The 20,973-nt window shown below is 39.8% G+C and overlaps 1 protein-coding gene across 1 annotated transcript in view; it reads left to right on the top strand.

Annotated features, from left to right (window-relative positions):
* Window positions 1–20,973, top strand: part of LOC121897034 (voltage-dependent calcium channel subunit alpha-2/delta-4-like) — an 85,217-nt gene that overhangs the window by 54,332 nt on the left and 9,912 nt on the right. The window contains exons 28-31 of the mRNA XM_042411276.1: window positions 8,514–8,575; window positions 12,403–12,417; window positions 12,865–12,909; window positions 12,990–13,052. Of these exons, the coding sequence (XP_042267210.1) occupies window positions 8,514–8,575; window positions 12,403–12,417; window positions 12,865–12,909; window positions 12,990–13,052 (185 nt within the window). The remainder of the gene's footprint in view (window positions 1–8,513; window positions 8,576–12,402; window positions 12,418–12,864; window positions 12,910–12,989; window positions 13,053–20,973) is intronic.

Below are 20,973 nucleotides of genomic sequence, written 5' to 3'. Positions count from 1 at the left end.
CTGCTGCTGCTGAAGAAGTTACTGTCGTCTTCTATTGAAGTGAATGGGGAAACTAATTTCACTTCTTTTACTCTTTGGTTTGTTGTTGGATCTCTCTTCGATCAAATCAGGTTTTTCTTGCTGTAGTGACTGATCAGGATGACCGTAAATCAGCTCATAACATTTTTAATGGTTTTCCAGATGGTTCAGGGATTCAAACCAAGTTTTCATCCTCCTGGTTCCTGTATGTAGGTTGACACTGTGATATAAAAAGCAGCAAAACAGCCATGTGTTTATGTGGAAAAGTGTTGGACTATTATCTCGATTTTCAAACTCTGCCGTTTGGATTTTGTCATTGAAGTCCTGCCGACGTGATGTTCCCTGCTTCATCTGCACTGCATCGCTCCAGTTTTCTGGGCTTTAACGTGGCTTCCCGCTAGCTGCTTAATGGCCTCTGACAGGCAGGCTTTCCCCCCCCCTGTGGCTGCACTTTTCCTGCAAACAGCCTGAGAACGAGGCAGCCGAGCGTTCGGTCCAAAAGGCCGAGAGCACAAACACACTGCAGCATCCACGGTGGAGGTAGGACGAGCAAATAAACAACCGACACACACACACAAGCTCACTCCCACATGCTTTTAGAGTCTCTATTTTAAAAGCATACACACACACACACTCTCTCCTTGTACACTACATGGCCAAAAGTATGTGGACAACCATCCGTATGTCGTTTAACATGTTATTGCTGCTATAACAGCCTCCACTTGTTAAGGTTTCACTCTTTCCAGCAGATGTTGGATCCTCTCATTCAGCCACAAGAGCATCAGTGAGGTCCAACACTGATGTTGGCTGATGAGGCCTGGTTCCGACTTAGTGTCCCAGTTCAGCCCAAAGGTGTTGGATTGGTTCTTTATGGAGCATTGTCATGTTAAAACAGGAAAGAGACAAACATAAGCTGTTGACACAATATTGTGGAAGCACACTATTGTCTAAAATCTCAGCCGATTAGTTGATTGAAAGAAGATTAACGAGCAACTGCTTTGATAATCAATTTATTAAATAGGTCATTTTAAAGCAATTTTGGACTGTTGGTTGGACAAAACAACATTTGTCACTATTTTCTAACATATTATAGACAAATCCTTTCATTGTTTTGATTGAATTGATAATGAAAATAATCATTAGTTGCAGGTTTAGTGTGTTTCAGCATTAATTTCCCTTCATTTGAACCAAGGGACCCAAAAAAGAAAAAACAGACTCTGACCAAAAGTACACTAATGTAGACAAGGGTGTCCACTTACTTCTGGCCATATAGTGTACATGCACACATATACAGGTGAACAGATGAAAGCAAACACTCTCTCACTTTCACATGCATGTTACTGTACATACAGTATTTACACACACACACACACACACTCGCCGCTCACCATCTGCTCTGCTGCTTCAGCCTCCAAACAGAGAAAGAGGAGAGAAACTGTTCTTCTTCTCCTTCATCTGCAGAACAGAAGCTGAAAATCCAGATTTTGTCTGTAAAACCACAGAGTCCTCTTATTAAACCACAATCTGGATTTGTTGTTCAAATCTGAGACCAGAAACACACAGGTTTTGTCTTCAAGGACAGAAATTGATCTCGACTTAAAAATAAAGCCCAAAATCAAATCCTCGATTCCTCTCTGAAGGTGGAATCTGGAAGCTTCGTGTTGAACCAGAAACCAGAAGCTGGACTGGAGTTTTATTCCGGATTAAACACCGCTTGTTGTCGTCCTCCTCTTCCTCCACATCGCTGCTCTCTCAGCTCCCTCTCATCATCATCTGAGCGCTCAGTCCAACACACACACACACACCCAGCCACCAACTGAGGGCGAGCGAGCCTCTGTGTATGTCTGAGAGAGAGAGAGAGAGAGAGAGAGAGAGAGAGAGAGAGAGAGAGAGAGAAAGAGAGAGGGAGAGAGAGAGAGAGCACTAGAGAAGCCACATGCTGCCACTAATGGTGTGTGTATGTGTGTGTGTGTGTTTTGAATGTGTGTGTGCCAGCCCATCCTCTCTGTGTTGTACTGAGTGTGTAATGTGCATTAAAGCGGAGTTTGACAGAAATAGTAACAGAGTGTGATGCAGCTGCAGGCTGAGCTCTGAATGAATGAAGAGGCTGTGTGCACTCCTCTTTCTTTGCAGTATTGTACTTAACTGTGCACACGCCAACAGAGCAAATATGAATTAGACAAAAAGAAAAAACATATGAAAGAGGGACTAAGAAATTTGATTTGCCAAAGGGTAAAACAGTTTTATCAATACAAGCTGGATGTCAGGGTGGGGTTACATGTGTAACTCCGCCCCTGGTGGAAATATACTCACCGTGTTTGCTGCCACCCTGTGGTGTAAACGGACCACTGCAGCTTCCAAAGATGTTTTAGTGTTTTTTCTGTTGACCAAATCTGAAATGTGTACTGAATATATATCATCAAATATAAAGAACCAGCTTCAAAATCATAAAAAAGTATTTTGATCAGGACACAGAAGTGACTCCAGGCAATAAGATATTAGTCAAATTCAGCATTCAGTTAACCCTTAAAACATGTTAAAGAGGACAAATGCTGCACATTTCCAGGTGTATATATATATTCTGGGGATCTACTGGAATATCTTTGCATGATTTCCAGTGAAAAACTTCTTATTTATCTTCTACTGGTCCTTTATGCAGCCCCTCAGTTCAGCCTCTGTCTGAAACAGGCTGTTTTAGCTCCTGTCTCTTGAAGGCCCCGCCCTCCTGATGAGCCCACTCTGTTCTTATTGGTCAGCTTCAGGAAGCTTCCTCCGGCTCCAGAGGCTACAGAAACAAACTATAGTTGCAGGATTTCACTATTTTTTATTGTTCTTTAATCCACTTCTACATCAAACATGTTTGAGCTGAAATCTGATCCAAAATACAAACATGGACAATGCAAACAACACATGGGGAAACCTTAGCAACAACCTTAGCAGCAACGACTACGGAACGGACTGCCGTTTATTGGCATCTGCAAATAATCTGATGTCATCATGAGGAGGAAGTAGAGGTAACTTTGCAAACAAAGCATTCAGAGCAGGTTGAAGCCCTGACTTTTGACTTGAAGGTGCCATTTTTAGTTACCTTTACCTCAAGTTGTGGAACTTTGACCATGTTTAATATAGACATTCTGCATCATAACAGTATATAAATGACAGAAAATCACAAAAAACATGTTATGTCCCCTTTAAGATTAAGATCTCATAGGATGGTAGTTCCTCATTAGATAGTAGTGACAGAAAAAAAACCCAACAACATTTTTTCTAACAATAACAATCCTCCCAGCAACACTTCCAGGCTACTCAGTCATGCTGACTACCAATGCTGGACATCTGGTCATCTGTCGATCTTTCCAGAATCACCAGGATCTCTGAGATTTTTTTTATTGCTGAGAAACTATTTATAGATGTTTTTAGTGGTGAGTAGTACAACATGTTTAACGCCAGCCCAACATCCAGCTCAAAGTGAGGAGCTGCTGCGTTTCTCCGTTAAGTGAACAACCTGTGCAGCTGCATCAGTCAACCTCATCTACACTTGCATTTTTATGACTTTGGCACAAAATGCAGTCCCCACAGAGCACAACACTAGATCTATTTGGATCTCTAGGTTCAGAAGTCTGGAACCAGGCCAAACAAATCCCATGATGAGACCAAAACCAACATGTCTCTCAATACTTCTGACTTCCCTTCTCTGTCTGTGCTCATCAGTTCCTAAAACAACTCAGTACTGTAGTTTTTAGTAAATGTTACTCAAACAGGAATGAGTGGTGCATTTGTTGGGGACTATTTTCAGCAGCGGATGAATCCACATTTGGTGATCTAGTGAGTATTTCTGGCAGCAGAACGATGTGTGTATTCATGGTGATGAAGGAACATGTCATCCAGAGCAGCGGTGTGGCTCACTGACGTGTTTTTAATAGTTTCTGGACAACAACAGAGGAATAAGAAATATATTACAGACAATACTTGTGGTTGGGATCAATCTTACTGGTTTTAGGCTTCTTATCAGATTGGTAGACAATAAGATGTAGAATGTCAGCAGCCTTATCCTTTAATCCCGAATCTCAGGGAATAAGATGAAAGTAGAAAGCAGATTCTATGTGCAGCATATATAGAGACACAATATGTGACCGAGCACAGACAGAACATCCCTAATAATCCTAAACTTGATTTAATCCTCTGCAGCCATCAATTTTACTTTCTGACTGTAAGTTTTATTGTTTTGTTTTTTTTGCTAACTGGAATATTATCTGTATATCTTGAATGTATCTAAATGTTTCTCCTCAAAGTGATTGTTTCATTTACTAATGTAAGCATTTTGTATTGTCAGAAATAGCATCTTGTGTTTCCTTCACTTGTGAGATATTTCAGGCCAAATTCAGTCACTCCGGGTTTGGCAAAATACGATTGACTCCAACGCTAACAAATCTGTTATCAAATCTTTTATCTCTCATCTTTTTTAGCATCGCTGTCAGTTTCAAGACAATAGACAGATACTGTATACAGAGACCAGAACATCAGAGTCTAAATACAGGAGTATCAGCCAGGACAAGAAAAGCTTAAGTATTTTATAAGTCAGAGAAACTGCAAACAACAGTCTCTGTGTGTGTTGTGATTACTGCATTGTCATGTTTTTTTATGACTGTGGCAATATTGGCTTGTTGCAGCAAATTTTCAGCAGGGTCCAGAAACACTGACTGCACTGAACAACAGAGACAATTAGAAGAAACACCACACAGACTTCTAACCCTAACCCCTAACCCATAACCCTAAGCCATAACTCTAACCCATAACCCTAACACCTAACCCATAACCCTAACACCTAACCCATGACCCTAACCCATAACCCTAACACCTAACCCATAACCCTAACCCATAACCCTAACACCTAACCCATAACCCTAACCCATAACCCTAACATCTAACCCATAACCCCTAACCCATAACCCTAATCCATAACCCTAACACCTAACCCATAACCCTAACCCATAACCCTAACACCTAACCCATAACCCTAACCCATAACCCCTGACCCATAACCCCTGACCCATAACCCTAACACCTAACCCATAACCCTAACACCTAACCCAAAATCCTAACCCATAACTCTAACGCCTAACCCATAACCCTACTTGTGATGTAGAAATGAAAATATAGATCAGTGAGAGCTGCAGGTACAACAACACACACACACACACACAGAAAATAGACATAAAATATACAACACCTTCTCAGTGGTGCACTCAGTTTTGCAGCTTAAAGATCTGACTTTAGCACTCTCACACAGTCGCATCATGTGGGAGAAGTTAAAATAAAATTCACACTGAGACTAATAATGCAGCTGCAGGAACTCTTCGTTTCTAATCATTAATTCCTCACGCACAAAGCAAATCCTGAGAGCGTGCAAATACCCTCCCGTGAATAACTTGCAGGCTGAAAAGTAGAATAAATGTGTCGGACGTGTTTTTGTCCTGTCATGGACTCTGCAGACTGCAGCAGAAGCAGTGCGGCTGCAGCGCTGAAGGGCGGCGATAAGGACGCTGCTGACAGGAAAGGAGAAAAACACAGAAATGAAATCAAACAGCAGAGCAAAGCTGCAGACCACTGGGTCTGCAGAGGCTATTTTAATGGAGTGAAGGAGAGCGATGCCTTAAGAAGTTTAAAAGACCCAAAGGTCATGTCGCATCGTTTCCCTCTTGTGCTTCAGTTTGTAGAGGTGTCCCACTTTCAAACTTGACTCTTAAATGACTGTTTAGCCTTTTTCTCCATACTAGCAGAGATGTCTCAGTACACTTGACATCAAGAACAACACATAACGAGTGTTGAACTCTTAAACATGAAACCGTTAAAACCTGCTATATTGATTTTTGCAGCAGAAACAAGACTCATCATCCGCTTTTAAGTTGATATGTTGAACTTGTTAGCAAACAGTTGCTTATTCCCACATCCAGCAGTTATGGAGCAACATTATCATTCATGTGGAGTCGTGTTTCTGTCCACCTGGTGAATCTAAGTCCAATATTCACTCTCATTTAGCTGTTTTTACTCTCTAACAACTCCTGAGGGAAATATCTGGCTCTTTAGCTGCTAAATGCTCCACTATGTTCACCAGCTAGTCTACAGCTAACTGTGTCTGGTGCTGAGTAAGTAGTGTACAGCGGCTTTTTACAGCTTTTTCAACTCAGAAACAAAGTTCAAATAATTGAAAATGATGGCTTAAATATAAAACTGTAGGATTGTTATATTATCCAGGAGAGTCTTGTGTCTCTGTGTTCAGTAATATCGAGGATCTTGTTTGAAATGTGAATATAAAATGTGCTCTCAGCTCTGTTCGGTTACTGAAAGATGGCCGCCTCTGCAGAGTGTGTTTAGAGTGATTACACTCTGTAGTCATGGTATCATCCAACACTGTTTAGACAAAAATTGTTTCCAGTGTTTTGACCACAAGTTGAGACAAATCTCAGAGGGACAAATCAAATTCTTTATGTTTGCCAATAAAGAAAATTTAACATTTCAGGCTTGATGAAGATAAAAAGGCTCAAAACGTTTGATCGAGGTAATGAAGTTAATATCTTTGTTTTGGTGAAACTCAGCAGACAGCAGTGTGGGGTTTTTTTTTGTTCTGCAGCTTCAGAGGAGAATCTGCAGTCAGTGAAAATCTCATAACATGAAATGACCAGAAATAAAACGTTTTACAACTGCTCTGTTTTTCCAATAACACCAGTACACAAGAGGCCCAACATGTTGCCTCGTATCACTCATCTGTGTGTGTGTGTGTGTGTGTGTGTGTGTGTGTGTGTGTGTGTGTGTGCAGACCAACTACCTGTGTGAAGAAGAGTTTTCATTACCGTAGCGACAAACACGGTTGCAGATATTATGATGTTCTGGGTGGAATGACCCCCGCTGGGCCTCTAACGCTGCCGTCAGTAACCAGCAGCTCTGACTGGATCTTTGTATCTCTGCAGGCAGATCCTGTTTTTTGTTGCTCTCATAGTGACTCTTTGTATGTTAATGTACCTAAAACGTACTCAATATTTGTTTTTTTACATTTTTATTGTCATCTTGAATAAAAACAGAAACAAAAGAATTCTTTGTGATTAAACATTTTATGAAGAAAGAAATGTTAGGATGAGAAAGAAAAGAAACAACATACCAATAAATAAATCATATAAACAAAAAAACAATAAAAAAATGAATATACAGCACTGTGCAAACGTTTTAGGCACTAAAAGTAAAGTGAGGATGCTTACAAACATAATAAAATAGTTCTTATTGATCAGTTAACTTGATACAAAGTTCAGTAAACAGCAGAAACCCTAAAGTAAATCAATATTTGGTCTTTATATCAGCAGCAGTTCTCCTCTTCACAGTGTTTCAGGTTCTTAGCAGGTCAGTTGTTCCTGCATCTTGGAGACGTCGCCACAGTTCTTCTTCTTCTGTGGATTTCGGCGTCTCAGCTGCTTCTGTCTCTTCATGTTAATCCCAGACTGACTCCATGATGTCGAGATCAGAGACCATCTGTTGCAGGACTCCTTGTTCTTCTGGTTGATGAAGATAGATCTTTATGACTTTATAACTGGATGTTCGGGCTCGTTGTCATGCTGCAGATGGTCAGACGCCTCCCTGATGCTGCTGCATTATAGATAAGAATCTAAACATCTGAAGGGCCTAAAACTGTTGCATAGCACTGTGTATATATATCACCAGAATCGTCATTCTTTTCAGTTAGCATTATATCCAATAATACAAACTCTACATCAAAAGGCTTTGCCATAATTCTCCCAGAATGTCTTCAATATTGGGCGATACCAAAAAATATGACTGAAAGAGGGTTTCAGTACATCTTCTGCAACATTTTAGTGTTGCAGTTAAACTTTATTGAGCTTGTTGAACTGGTGTGATTAAAATAGTGCATCTATATTTTCCATGTGTTGTGCAGCTGGATGCTGTAGTTATGTGTATTGTTCTACATGTTTCCCCCCCATTGTTGATTATTCCAGCTTATTCCCAGCTCTCACTACACCCCCATGAATGCTGCTTCAACATGCTATTGCTGCTCACGTTAGGGGTTTTAACCAACAATCTGTTAGACAGTAGTGAGTAAAATCTAAAACCCAGCAGTGATGGATCGGATCGGATTTCACACAGCGGTTTGAACTATTTACTGTTCGACATCTCTCTAAATGCTCGCTGTGTACTTCCCTCTGATACTCGCAGTAATAAAGCTGCTACAGTGCATTACCGAACAACGTGTCATTACACAGTCTGCAGGGAGCGAACGCGCCATCAGGCTCATCAGTGTTTACATCCTTTCATTAGCATCGGGACACAACAGAGGTGAACTCAGGGTTGAATTGATTTCCTGTCATCCTCCCTTTTTTTCTTCCACAAACTCAGCAAACTGTTCAGCTCCGCCTCTGCAGTCCATCTTGTCCTGCGTCTGTCTTAATGCTGCCTGTGTGTGTGTGTGTGTGTGTGTTTTCTATTTTTAGCTATCGGGTTGCAGATGTCCTTGGATTTGCTGGAAAAAAGGTTCTGGGCCATCGCCAAGCAGGTGAGCGGAGGAATCACTCATACTCATGCTGATGTCATTTTTGGGGATGTTTCCTTGTTATGTGTTTATGTCCAAGAGGCTAAAATTGACCTTGACATTAGCTGATTGGTATCAGTTACTGGTAACTGTTTGACCTTAACCTCTGACCTTAACTTAAAAACATTACTCCATAGTGCTACTAGTGGTTAAAAACTTCACAGGATACCTTTAAGTTTCTGCAATTTAAACCGGGGACATGAACTTTGTCGGTTTTTGCAACCAGAGTTCAACTAAATTTAGCTTTTACCTTAAATATGCTGACGTCCAAAAACATACTGTAGAGAAGAACAAAGGAAATGTTGGAAATCTGAATTCTTAATTCCTCGAGTATGCACCTCTGCTATCTGACCTTCTATTGGAGATGAGGATGCAGGGTTAGAAAATTAATATTGTGATTGTAACGCAGCATTTTGCATCTACGCTGCACAATTTATTTGCTTTTTCAGTTTGGTCTTGAAGTCCTGCGACAGTGCCGACCTTTATGGGAACAGAAAGTCCAAAATGGCGGACGCTATCATATTATCTGCGTCATAACGGAATAATGGAGGCAGCCTGGTGTGCAGTCAGTCATCACACAGGAGTCAGTTGAATGAATGTGTCAGTACATAATCCTCTGGAGTCAGAGGTCATTGTTTCTTTATGTTCATTAGGGAATGGATCCAATTAATTATATGCATTAAGTCTCTTAGACTTTTCATCTTAAGATTAAAGTGGAAACGTCGGACAATCAGGTCCCATTAAGAAGTAAAACAATGGGATTTGACAGTTAATAGACCAAAGTAAAGTTGAATATATTTCTTGTTCTCTTCACTCCGCTCTCATTTTCATGAGTTTTCATGATTTAATTTAAGTGGCCTCTTCTCTAATACTGACAGTTATGGGAAAGCTGAGACATTAAATTCAGACATTTAAAGGTGCAATCAATAATCTAAATCTAAATGAATCAGCCTCTGTTATAAAGAAAGAAAACACTGTGATACCTGTACTCTGTGAAGGCTGAATGGAGAAGAGTAGGACGCTTTATAAACGAGTCTTAATGGTGTGATATACAACATTCAGCCTCACTAGATGTCAGCAAACAATTATTTTCTAGTGAAGTAAATGGCGTCCTGAGCAGAGAATGAAGTCACACTCCCTCTCCGTGTGTGTTGTTATCTGAGCTTCTCTGTTCTTTGTTTTGATAGCCGGTCCAGCGAATCCCTCCGTTTCCTCCACCGCGCCCGTCTTCAACATGGCGGCTAGGTCACAAACTTTTATCATATAACAGCTAAACTGCTAAACGCAGTAACAGAATCTTGATCCGTATTTGATCAGCACTGCTTAGTTTGACAGTTTGATCTGAGTTTCGGGAGCTGTCAGTTCAGGAGCCACTTTCTTTTTCTTTTCTTTTTTTCCGACGTCACTGAGTAAACGATGCACACAGTTGTTTTGATCTTGATGGGGTTTTTTTGATGTTTTGAGATGCTGGCACTATAATGTGACATCTAGTGGCTGGATGTCCTATATTGCGCCTTTAAGTCCTACTCTGAGGGTCCTGGGCTCGTATTTATCAAACTTCTCAGAATCACTCCTAAGAACAGCACCGAAAGTTAATTTAGGACTAAAAATACCCCAATCATAGTCGGATTTAAGACTCATTTATGAAGCGTCCTATTCTTACTTTCAAGAATATCTCTGCCTTAATGTGTCTCCTGGAAACTCTTAACCATAGACTGTATAAAAATATGGACGTAGTTACCGTGACGTCACTCGTTGGTTTCTGAAGAGCGGTTTTGAAGCTCAAAGTGAGCCACTCCAGCCATCGCCATCTTGGCAGTGCGTGACTCTGCCTAACTCCCAGCCAATCAAAAATGGGCAAAGAGGCGGGCAGAATGGTTGAAACAAGCCACTTAGCAGCTGGCGGACCTGTCACTCAAAGCAGCCATGTCCTTCATTATGCAGAACTTTACGGCTTAATAAAATTTTAACAGGTGAGTTATAAAAAAATTCACCCTCCGAACAGTTGTCATGAAAGAGGAAATTAGCTACAGAGACCAAAACTGTTGTTTGTACCAGGCTGTAAACATGTTTATTTCTGCTGTAAAGTTGGGCATTTTAACATGGGGGTCTATGGGGATTGACTCACTTTTGGAGCCTCAAGTGGCCATTCAAGGAACTGCAGATTTTGGCACTTCCACATTGGCTTCATTTTACAGCCCCGGAGGTTGCAGCTTGCTCTTAACAAGTTAGGACACCTCTGGAGCTCCTAAATATTGGCCAAGATAGTGAGTGAAATTCTTTTACTCTTTGATCTAAAAGGAAATAATTGTCTCTTAGAATTTTTGGCCACTTAGTAGCGATTTCGTACTCTGAGAAGCTTGATAAATACAACCCCTGATCTTGTTACAAATGTGTCCCCACATATGACGTAAGGCGGACCAACACTCACACACACAAACACACACTCTACAGGTCTTTGACCTTGTGAGTGTGTCCTGTAGTTCAGTGAAACAGACGCAGAGCTGCAGCTGAATGTGTGCAGATGTCCTGTAGAGGATGATGCTGCAGATAATGTTTTTAATATGAGCTGACAGCTGTGACAGGCTGGATTAATGCTTTCACAAGACCGCCTCACTGATGACATTAACTCATGTGACTTCAGAGTCATCCGCTGAACACATTTACATCCTGTCGCCACTGATTTACACTTTCAGACGTTTATAAAATGAAAAATGAGACCTTGAAACTAGATTCAAGTATATTTATCTTCTGTATATGTGTCCCGTTGTATTTGTTTCATTAACTGAGGAAAATGAAGCTGTCGGAGGTCATAAAGTGCTATTTAATGCAGATGAATCGTTTTTTGAAAATATGACCACACTTCTCTGTGACCATTTAAACCAAGTTAAGTCCTTAAAGCGACCTGAGCTATCTGCATTTACTTTAATTTAGCTTTTAACTGTCAGAGAGTAATCCTACTTTCACACAGTGTGTTTTTATTTTGAAACACAGCTTGTTTAAGTGCTGCCATCTTTAGTTTCTTCAGGTGACAGATCACACCTGGTAGGACACAAACATAGAAGGTAAAAATATGTTTGTGTGAAGAAATTGTAAAATTGAAAATGATATTTGTGATGTTTTTACAGTGGTTAAATGTTTCTATTAGTTTGTGGTTTAATGACACTCATACAATTATTTTTATTTTGAAAATTATTATTCTTTTCTATATTTATCTTCTGTATATGTGTCCTGTTGTATTTGTTTCATTAACTGAGGAAAATGAAGCTGTCGGCGGTCATAAAGTGCTATTTAATGCAGATGAATCTTTTTTTGAAAATATGACCACACTTCTCTGTGACCATTTAAACCAAGTTAAATCCTTAAAGCGACCCGAGTTTTCTGCATTGTCTGTAAAAAAGCACAAAACTGAACTGAAAAAGACGACGACAGCATAAAGTCTTTTTACATCATTTTATTTCTCATGTTGTTATTTGACATTGACTGCAGAGGGCTTTAATTCAGCTTTAACTGTCAGAGAGTAATCCTACTTTCATACAGTGTGCTTTTATTTTGAAACACATATATGCCATCTTTAGTTTCCTCAGGTGACAGATCACACCTGGTAGGACACAAACATGGTCCTGTTTTGAAGCTGAAGAAATTGGGAAATTGAAAATTATTTTTGTGATGTTTTTACAGTAATTAAATGTTTCTATTAATTTGTGGTTTAATGATAATCATACAATTATTTTTATTTTGAAATGTATTATTCTTTTCTCTCCAACTTTCTCGACTCTTGTTGCTTCCAGCCCAGCGACACAGACGTAAGTAAACACCAATTATTGATTATAATCAAATAATAACTTTAATCTTTTTTTTTTGCTGGTTGCAGATTCACAAATGTGAGGATTTTAAGCTTTTTACAGTTATTTTGCACAAGTGTTAAAATTATACATCATAGTTTATTCATCGTTTTTGAATTTATAATCATTTTTCAATAATTTCGTTAATAATATATATTATTTTTGTTTTAATTATATTAGTAAAAATATACAATTATCATATACAAAAATACACAGATATCATCTTTCTTTGTTTGATAAAAACATTTCCTCCCATGTGCAGTGAACTGGTTTTGGTTTAAACTGGACTGTAAAGCAGCTTCGATGAGTGACTCAGCTTGTTTATGTTGTTTGTGATGATGTCATACATCCTGTTGATGATCTCGCCTCTCAAAGCTCACCCCCGCGTCTTCTCTGTCTTCCTCTCAGTGTTCAAACATTGAAGGAGTGTGTCCTCTGAGCTGTGAGAGTGCTGTAAGTATCCAGCAGCTCAACTCTGAACACTGGAAAAAAAAAACCTTAACAGACACTAATTCCTGCTGCTTCCTGTTCAGGATCTGAACTGTTTCCTGGTCGACAACAACGGCTTCATCCTGCTGTCGAAAGAGAGAAACGAGGTGAGATCCACAACCTGATCCCCCCCCCCCCCCACATTATATGATGGTTCCATGTTTGGAAATGTGAGAATTTGCTGCTTTTCTTGGTCTTACATTATAGTAAATTGAACAGTTTGGGGATTTGGACTCAGACAAAAGAGATATATGCTCATTTGCTTTCTTACTTAGGTGAGGAGATACATACCGCTCTCGTATCTTGCAGTAAATATGAAGCTTGATCAATCTAGATCAGCCTGTTAGCTTAGCTTAGCGTAAAGAATGAAAACGGGGGGAAACTGCTAGCCTGACTCTGTCCTACAAAAGGTGTCTAATCTTTTCATGAAACCAGATTTACTTATTTACACAACTGAATAAAAACATACTGACAACATGTCAGCAACACTTAAGGAACATAGGAAACATGACCTGCATCCTTTAAAATAAAAATCCCAGATTGGCACATCCGGGCTACCGTAGCTCGACTATTTTTCTGTCTGTATGATGCGTCTGCTGCGTGCCACATTCTGACGTCACGACTATTTAAAGGATCATACTGCTGATTTTGTGTTATTAACTACACTTACAGCACTTTGTGTTCTTTACATTGCTGAACATTCTCCAAATCATCCATAAATTTTTAGATTGATTTCCGTTCTCCCAGGAAGTCATTACCGTATTTCATCAAATAAAAGACAGTAGTCTCTGATAATGGCTGGAGGTGTGGTCAACACGAACAGATAAAGGCCCCTAAAACAGGCGGGAGAAAAAACAAGGATGGATAAACTCCTGGTGCCTGTCGTATAATTTACACGCCAGTTAAGCATAAATAGTAGTTGCCTGGATGTCCAGAGAAGGGAGGGGGATGGAAGAGACATCATATTGTTTAAATACAAGGATGATGGTGCATATTTTAATAATAATGAAAACAGCTACACTACATGAGCACAGGTAACCAGGGTAACCAGGGTAACTTGGCTAAGCCGGCGAGGATACATCCATGAGCATGCTACCCGCGTGCTATAGCGAAGTGGTGCACTGCCAAAACGTTCCAGGTGGAACTCGAGCGCTAGAATTATTGAACTGCACGTTGGAGTCGGTGGATTACCGGTAATGCAGTAACAAAAATGTACCAAACTAAAATATGAACAAATATACTTATCAAACAGAGGGAATTAGAAATAAAGGTCTCTCTCTAATATCAGCCTGCTTCCAATAAAGTCCTGGCACCCTCTCATATTGAGGCACCGGCCACTATTAGAGGAAATATGGTAATTTCAACATTTAGTGACCTTCATGTTTTTTATCTAAAAGTTATGTTGTTTTTTTGAAACTTCACCTTTATAGATATCAGCAGCCAGAAAGCACAAACAAATAAACATGAATGTTTTCAAAGGAATCGTGTGAATTTAGCGAATTTTATATTAAAAAGAAGTCGGCAACTGAAAAGAAAGTTTCCTCGACGACACCAACAAAAAGAATCCATCCTCCCGACTCCATTACCACACTGCGATAACCAAATTATGACCCCTTGTGACATGTGACAGCTGATTTCTCTTTGAGTTGATTTACATCGTTAATTGAAATTAACTGAAAACTGAAACCTGTTTGTCTGGAAGGAGGAAAAACCAGTCTGAAACCTGATGAGATGATTCGGGAAACACATGCAACATTGCACATAAGTTCCTGTAAGTCCTCAGCTGATTAAATGAAAACACTCAGGCTTCTCGGTTTAACTACTCGGAGTCAGGGAGTTTATTCCTTGAACAATCAGGATGAGGTTTCGGTGTCGTGTTGTGGACGAGGAGGTGACTTCTCAGCTTCACTGCAGCTTTCTGGATCATTTAACGTGCTCATAAACAACATCTGGATGGCTCACAGGATTTCAGGACATTTTCAGTATTAATCTGTGTGCATTAGCAGTCAGACGTAGCAGCAGCTGCTGCACCTGCTGACCTCTGCTGACCGTGGGCGGAGCCTAACCGGAATGGAGCGAGCTGCCAAATGCACGCCACATTTGACACGTACAAGCTGAGGTCATACAAATCTGCACCTCCTCGAGGCAGGAAACTGTCAAAACTGTAATATCGGCGATTTTTTAATGTATTTTTCTTCATCTCATGTTTGGATCCAAACCAACGATGAACTGATCTACTAACAAGTATTGTGTGTGTATTAAAGCCTGATATATCTGATTCCTCCATTGTTGTCCAAAAACTATTAAAAACACATCAGTGAGCCACACCGCTGCATCGGGACCCTGAAGATTATGGTCACATTGTTAAGAAACGTTTCAAAAGAGTAATAACAGCAATAAGATTGTAACTCCTGCACATGCTCAGTGGTGTCTGCCGTACAAGGAACTTCTCTCTTGAGAGTTACAGTCTTATTGCTGTTATTAGTCTTTGGAGCCGTTTCTAAACAAATTACCGTGACTGTAATCTTCAGGGTGAAGGAACAGAGGTCTACGGCACAAAGGAATGAGATATATCAGGCTTTGGATACAATACTTGTTAGTAGATCAGTTCATTGTTTTGTTTTGGATCCAAACAAATAAGATAAATATAGAAAATCACCATATCCTTTAATTCATGGAATGTCTGAACAGCAGCAACAAATCATGTTTTTGCTGACCTGTGATCAGTGGTTCCCTCACTACAATCAAAGAAATATTTTGGTTTATTAAATGTTATGTCATAGTGATGAACCTACAGAGAATTATCAGAGACTCTGCAGCTCCTCTCGGCTTTACGGAGCTTTATAGTGAGTTTCAGCTCATTGTTTATCTGTCCGGCTGCAACTTTACTGTTCTGGTTCACTCTCAGCGTCTCTCATAGCGTCGTTTTCATAGAAAAAGCTGTAAAAAGCCGCTGTACACTACCTGCTCAGCACCAAACAGACACAGTTATCTGTAGATTAGCTGGTGAACATAGTGGAGCATTTAGCAGCTAAAGAGCCAGATATTTCCCTCAGGAGTTGGTAGAGAGTAAAAACAGAGAGTGAATATTGGACTTACATTCACCAGGTGGACAGAAACACGACTCCACATGAATGATAATGTTGCTCCGTAACTGCTGGATGTGGAAATAAACAACTGTTTGCTAACAAGTTCAACATATAAACTTAAAAGATGATGATGTGTCAGAGTTCACAAGTTGTTTCCACTGAGCCCAAGTACTGAAAAAATCACAACAACCTTTATGTCTCTAAGTCAAAATTAAGATTAGTATCTCATTTTTTTTTTTACTTAAATCCAAAATCTGACTCATCGCTTCATGACGATCTATCTGAACATTTTTACAGTCTCATTTAAAATATTAACATCAACTCTTCCTGGTGGAAACAGGCCTCCAAACATTGCAGATGAAATTTGTTTTTATGTGTGTAGAGACGAGCAGACTGCGAGCCTGCTGTCCGCCTGACAGCTGCTCGTTAGCTCTGGATTAACTCGGCCTGTTAAGAGCCATATTAACGAGGATTAATCCTGAGTTCGCCACGGTACCCTAAACACACAGACACACAGACACACACACACACACACACACTCACACACTCAGCTGAGCAACCACACTCATTTCTTACCCCAAATCATCTCCTCCGCTGAGACGTTCAAGTCCATTTAAGTCACTCTAGAGCTCCAGCATGTTGTTTAGTTCAGAACATAACACAAGGGCAGGATATGGGAGTCAGACTTGTGAAGTTTGTGTTACAGGACATGTTTAGTGACCATGCATGGTGCTGCTGCTGGCTCTGCTGTGGTCAGATAACAGCTCAAAAGCTGATCTACACCAGGGGGCGGATTTAGTGATTTGGAGGCCTTTGGCAAACTCTCGCTTTATTTTCACCCTTTCACTAACTGGGAATGTTGGTATTGCCAGTGGTAGAAGAACTACTCAAAGCTTTTTCTTAAGTTAAATTATTAATACCACACAGTAAAAGTCCTACATTCAAATTTTTACTGAGCAGTGAAGAGTGAAAGAGACGTATCATCAGCATAATGCACTTAAATTTACTTTAAGTCTCTTCAGGGTGGAGCTTTTAATGTTATATAATGCTGGATAGTTTAATTAATAATAATGCATCATATTTTAATTGTTATATTTGTGAGTAGAATCTGCAAACATAACCAGTATCTGTCAGGTAAATGTAAGTAATTTTGGTGTATAATGAGTTACAATAATAACATAATTCAATATGTTTCATATCTAAACATCATAGTAAATCTATAGGTTCGGGGCCCTTGTAATTGGGGCCCCAGGCAGTTGCCTTCTTTGCCCTTAATGGTAAATTTTTCCCCAGGAGAAAAAAAAACAGCCCATAAATGTAGATGTCTGCTCAATAAAATGAACTGAAACAGAAGGGACTACAAATATGGCTGCCAGAGGGGAGCACTATGTCACCTGAAAGTCTGTATTTAATTGACTTTTCATTGTAAAACTAAGAAATCTCACAGCATGAGGAGAATTTCTTTGGAAAAACTCTGATGAGAAGAGGAAACAGCAGCAGTAAACTGTGCTGTAGAGTGACTCTAAACCAGGAATCATTTACTGTAGAAGCTCATTTTTCATTATTTGCATGTCTGCTGCGTTCCCAGTGGCCTTACTAAGCAGATATGATGAAGTGCTTCCTCCGGCGTTTTGCTGAGCTCTGGACTTTATAGGAAGTTTGTGCGGAAACACCCAGAATCCTCGCCGGTGTTAACGCCGCTGTGGTGTGAAGTTGCAGCTCGCGGTGCGTTGCGAGGCATGGTAAATATTTAATCAGCAGAGAAATCAAGTCAGTGCTGACTAAAAGAAATGGGTCAGACGGGGGGGAAAGTGTAGTGTGCAGAGTGACCAAGCAAAACACAGGGCTCGTTATTGGTTGCTGTGTGCAGAGGAAACGTCTGTTTGATCAATGATGCTGCTGCAGGAGTCCGTTGTTCATCCTCAGGGCTGTAAACAGGTTAGAGTGATGAACATGGATAATAATGTCCTGAAATTAACTAAACTTACAGGATGTAGAGACACTAGCAGCCCTGTGAGGCTGTGATGTTCATTACACAGTAAAAAATGACACTAGTGGATGGAGAGACAACTTCACTGTTCTCAGATTTTTGCCACTAGTGGGGTAAAAAGTCTGAAAATAAAGTTTTCCCAGAGAAAAGACATTGTTGTTTACAAAATTAAACAGTTTTATCCTCTATATGCTGGTCATTTTAGGACATGGTGGACAGATTAGTGGTGGAAAGTAACTAAGTACTGTATTTAATTTACAATTTTGAGGTACTTGTACTTTACTTGAGTATTTCCATGTGATGCTACTTTCTACATTTCAGAGGGAAATATTGTACTTTCTACTCCACTACATTTATTTGACAGCTTTAGTTACTTTTCAGATGAAGATTTGACACAATGGATAATATAACAAGCTTTTAAAATACAACACATTGTTAAAGATGAAACCAGTGGTTTCCAACCTTTTTGGCTTTTGACGTCTTACAAAAAGCAGTGTGTAGTCGGGGTCACATTTCACATGTCTATGAGTTGTTAACAGCTCCACCAAATAGTGATTTTTCCCTCTAAACTTCTCACATGCTTTCATTTCAATAAATGTTCAAATGATCCAATATTTCAGCAAAAATCAAAGATTAGAGAAAAAGTCCAAAAACTGAAAACAGATTTGTGTATCAGAACTTTGTTTTTTCTTCTTTCCTCTCCCATTAATCATCTCACCACCCCTCAGATTTATCTGCTGACCCTTTGGAGGGGCCCGACCCCTAGGTTGGGAACCACTGGACTAAACTAGCTAACTGTATATAAAGTAGTGTAAACTAGCTCCACCTCCAGCAGCTACAACAGTAACATGCTGCTCTAACACTGATGCTTCACTATTAATAATCTAATGATGTCATATATAATAATATATCAGTCAGAGGGACCAAACCACTACTTTTACTGCAATACTTTAACTACATCAAGCTCATAATACTTATGTACTTTTACTGCAATACTTTAACTACATCAAGCTCATAATACTTATGTACTTTTACTGCAATACTTTAACTACATCAAGCTCATAATACTTATGTAATTTTACTGCAATACTTTAACTACATCAAGCTCATAATACTTATGTACTTTTACTGCAGTAGGATCTGTGTACTTCCTCTGTATTGGTACTTTTACATAATTAAAGGGTCTGAGTACTTCTTCCACCACTGTACTTAGGCTCAGTTGTGCTTTAATTATGCTAAAATGCCTGCAGGATGTTAATAATCTCCATGTTAGGATTTATCTTGAGGCACCTGAGGCTGACAGGAGTTCAGTCAATAGTTTTAATGGTGTGCTGATGATTTTGGGGGCATCTCAGACTCAGTCAGTTTAACATCGGCATTATTTTGGATACTGATCTCAATTTTGAAAATCACATTATCATTATCAAAACTTAAGAGCATTTATATCTCAAACTGACTGAGAAAACTGGTTCATGCATTCATCTCTAGCAGGTTAGACTACTGTAACGCTCTATTTGCAGGATTACTCAAACTGTCAGTGGGACGGCTCCAGCTCATTCAAAATGCAGCAGCTTAGAGTCCTTACGAGTACATTAAAATTTCAACATATTACTGCGGAACTGAAATCACTTGGCAATTGGCTCCCGGTACAACACAGAACCACCTTCAAAATCCTGCTAATAGTCTATAAAGCGCTTACTGTAATGGTTCTGGCTCCTCAGTAGATTCCCATCAGGTCATCTCAGGTCATCAGGTGGAGGTCTTCAAGCTTTACCTTCAGTTACTGTGGTCCTGCTGACCTGCAGTCCATCACAACTGTACTCACTCAGACCTCTCCTTTTCTCCCAGGCTTATAGTTAATTACTGGATGTGTGTGTGTGTGTGTGTGTGTGTGTGTGTGTGTGTGTGTGTGTGTCCCTGTGTGGTAGCACTTGTTTCTTGTACAGCTGCTTACATGTGCGGCTGTGTGATAGGGCAGAGGTCTCTATTTGATTGGGTTGATGTTTTGGGGTTTTTAATTGCTGTGTGGTATGCTTCATGCTATGTTCTCATATCTATGCCCGTATTTTTATATTTTCCTTTTCAATGTAAAGCACATTCAGCTTACTTGTAATGAAATGTGCTATATAAATAACATTGCCACTATTAAACTTTCAACTTTTTAAGATAAACTCGCGCTGCACTTGTGCTTTGAGCTGGTAATCTAAGCTTGCTAACATGTTTACAATATGCATGTGTTGACTGTACATCTTGACAACAAATGTTAGCATAATAAATGCTAACATCATGTTAAATGTCATGTTATGTAATGTCATGTTATGTAATGGTTGGCATTTTGGTATGTTAGTATTTAGCATGTTAGCTAGCTATGTTGGGATTATTGGACATCTCAGACTCAGTTTGTCAGGTTCAACCCTTCATTGTTTCCATCAGTCCCACATGTTGACATATTGGTTGTTGGTATAGTAACGTTATGCTTTTTGTGACTAAATATGGTTTCAAAACCTGAGATGAACGTATGTAGAAATGCTGCCTGTAAGTCAAAAGTCAGGGCTTCAACCTGCTCTGAACGCTTCACTTGCGGTGTATTTTTCTACCTTGCTGACAAGCTAACGTCGACTCGTCACGCATGCTCATAAACAGCCGTCCGTCTGTAGCCTTGGTTGCTAAGGTGATTGCTGAGGTGGTTGCTAAGGTGTTTCTATGTGTCGTCCACTCTCATATTTCAGATCTGCTTCAGCTCCAACATGTACGGATGGATTTGAGAAGTTGACATTTCGAGTAAAGAACAAGAAAAAGTAGAGAAATCCTGCTACTATAGTTTGTTTACGTAGCTTCCGGAGCCAGAGGAAGCTTCCTGAAGCTGACCAATCAGAACAGAGTGGGCTCATCAGGAGGCGGAGCCTTAAAGAGACAGGAGCTAAAACGGCCTGTTTCAGACAGAGGCTG

Source organism: Thunnus maccoyii, chromosome 5, assembly GCF_910596095.1.
Source record: "Thunnus maccoyii chromosome 5, fThuMac1.1, whole genome shotgun sequence".
NCBI classification, from domain to species: Eukaryota; Metazoa; Chordata; class Actinopteri; order Scombriformes; family Scombridae; genus Thunnus; species Thunnus maccoyii.
This window is presented reverse-complemented; position numbering and strand designations above follow the sequence as displayed.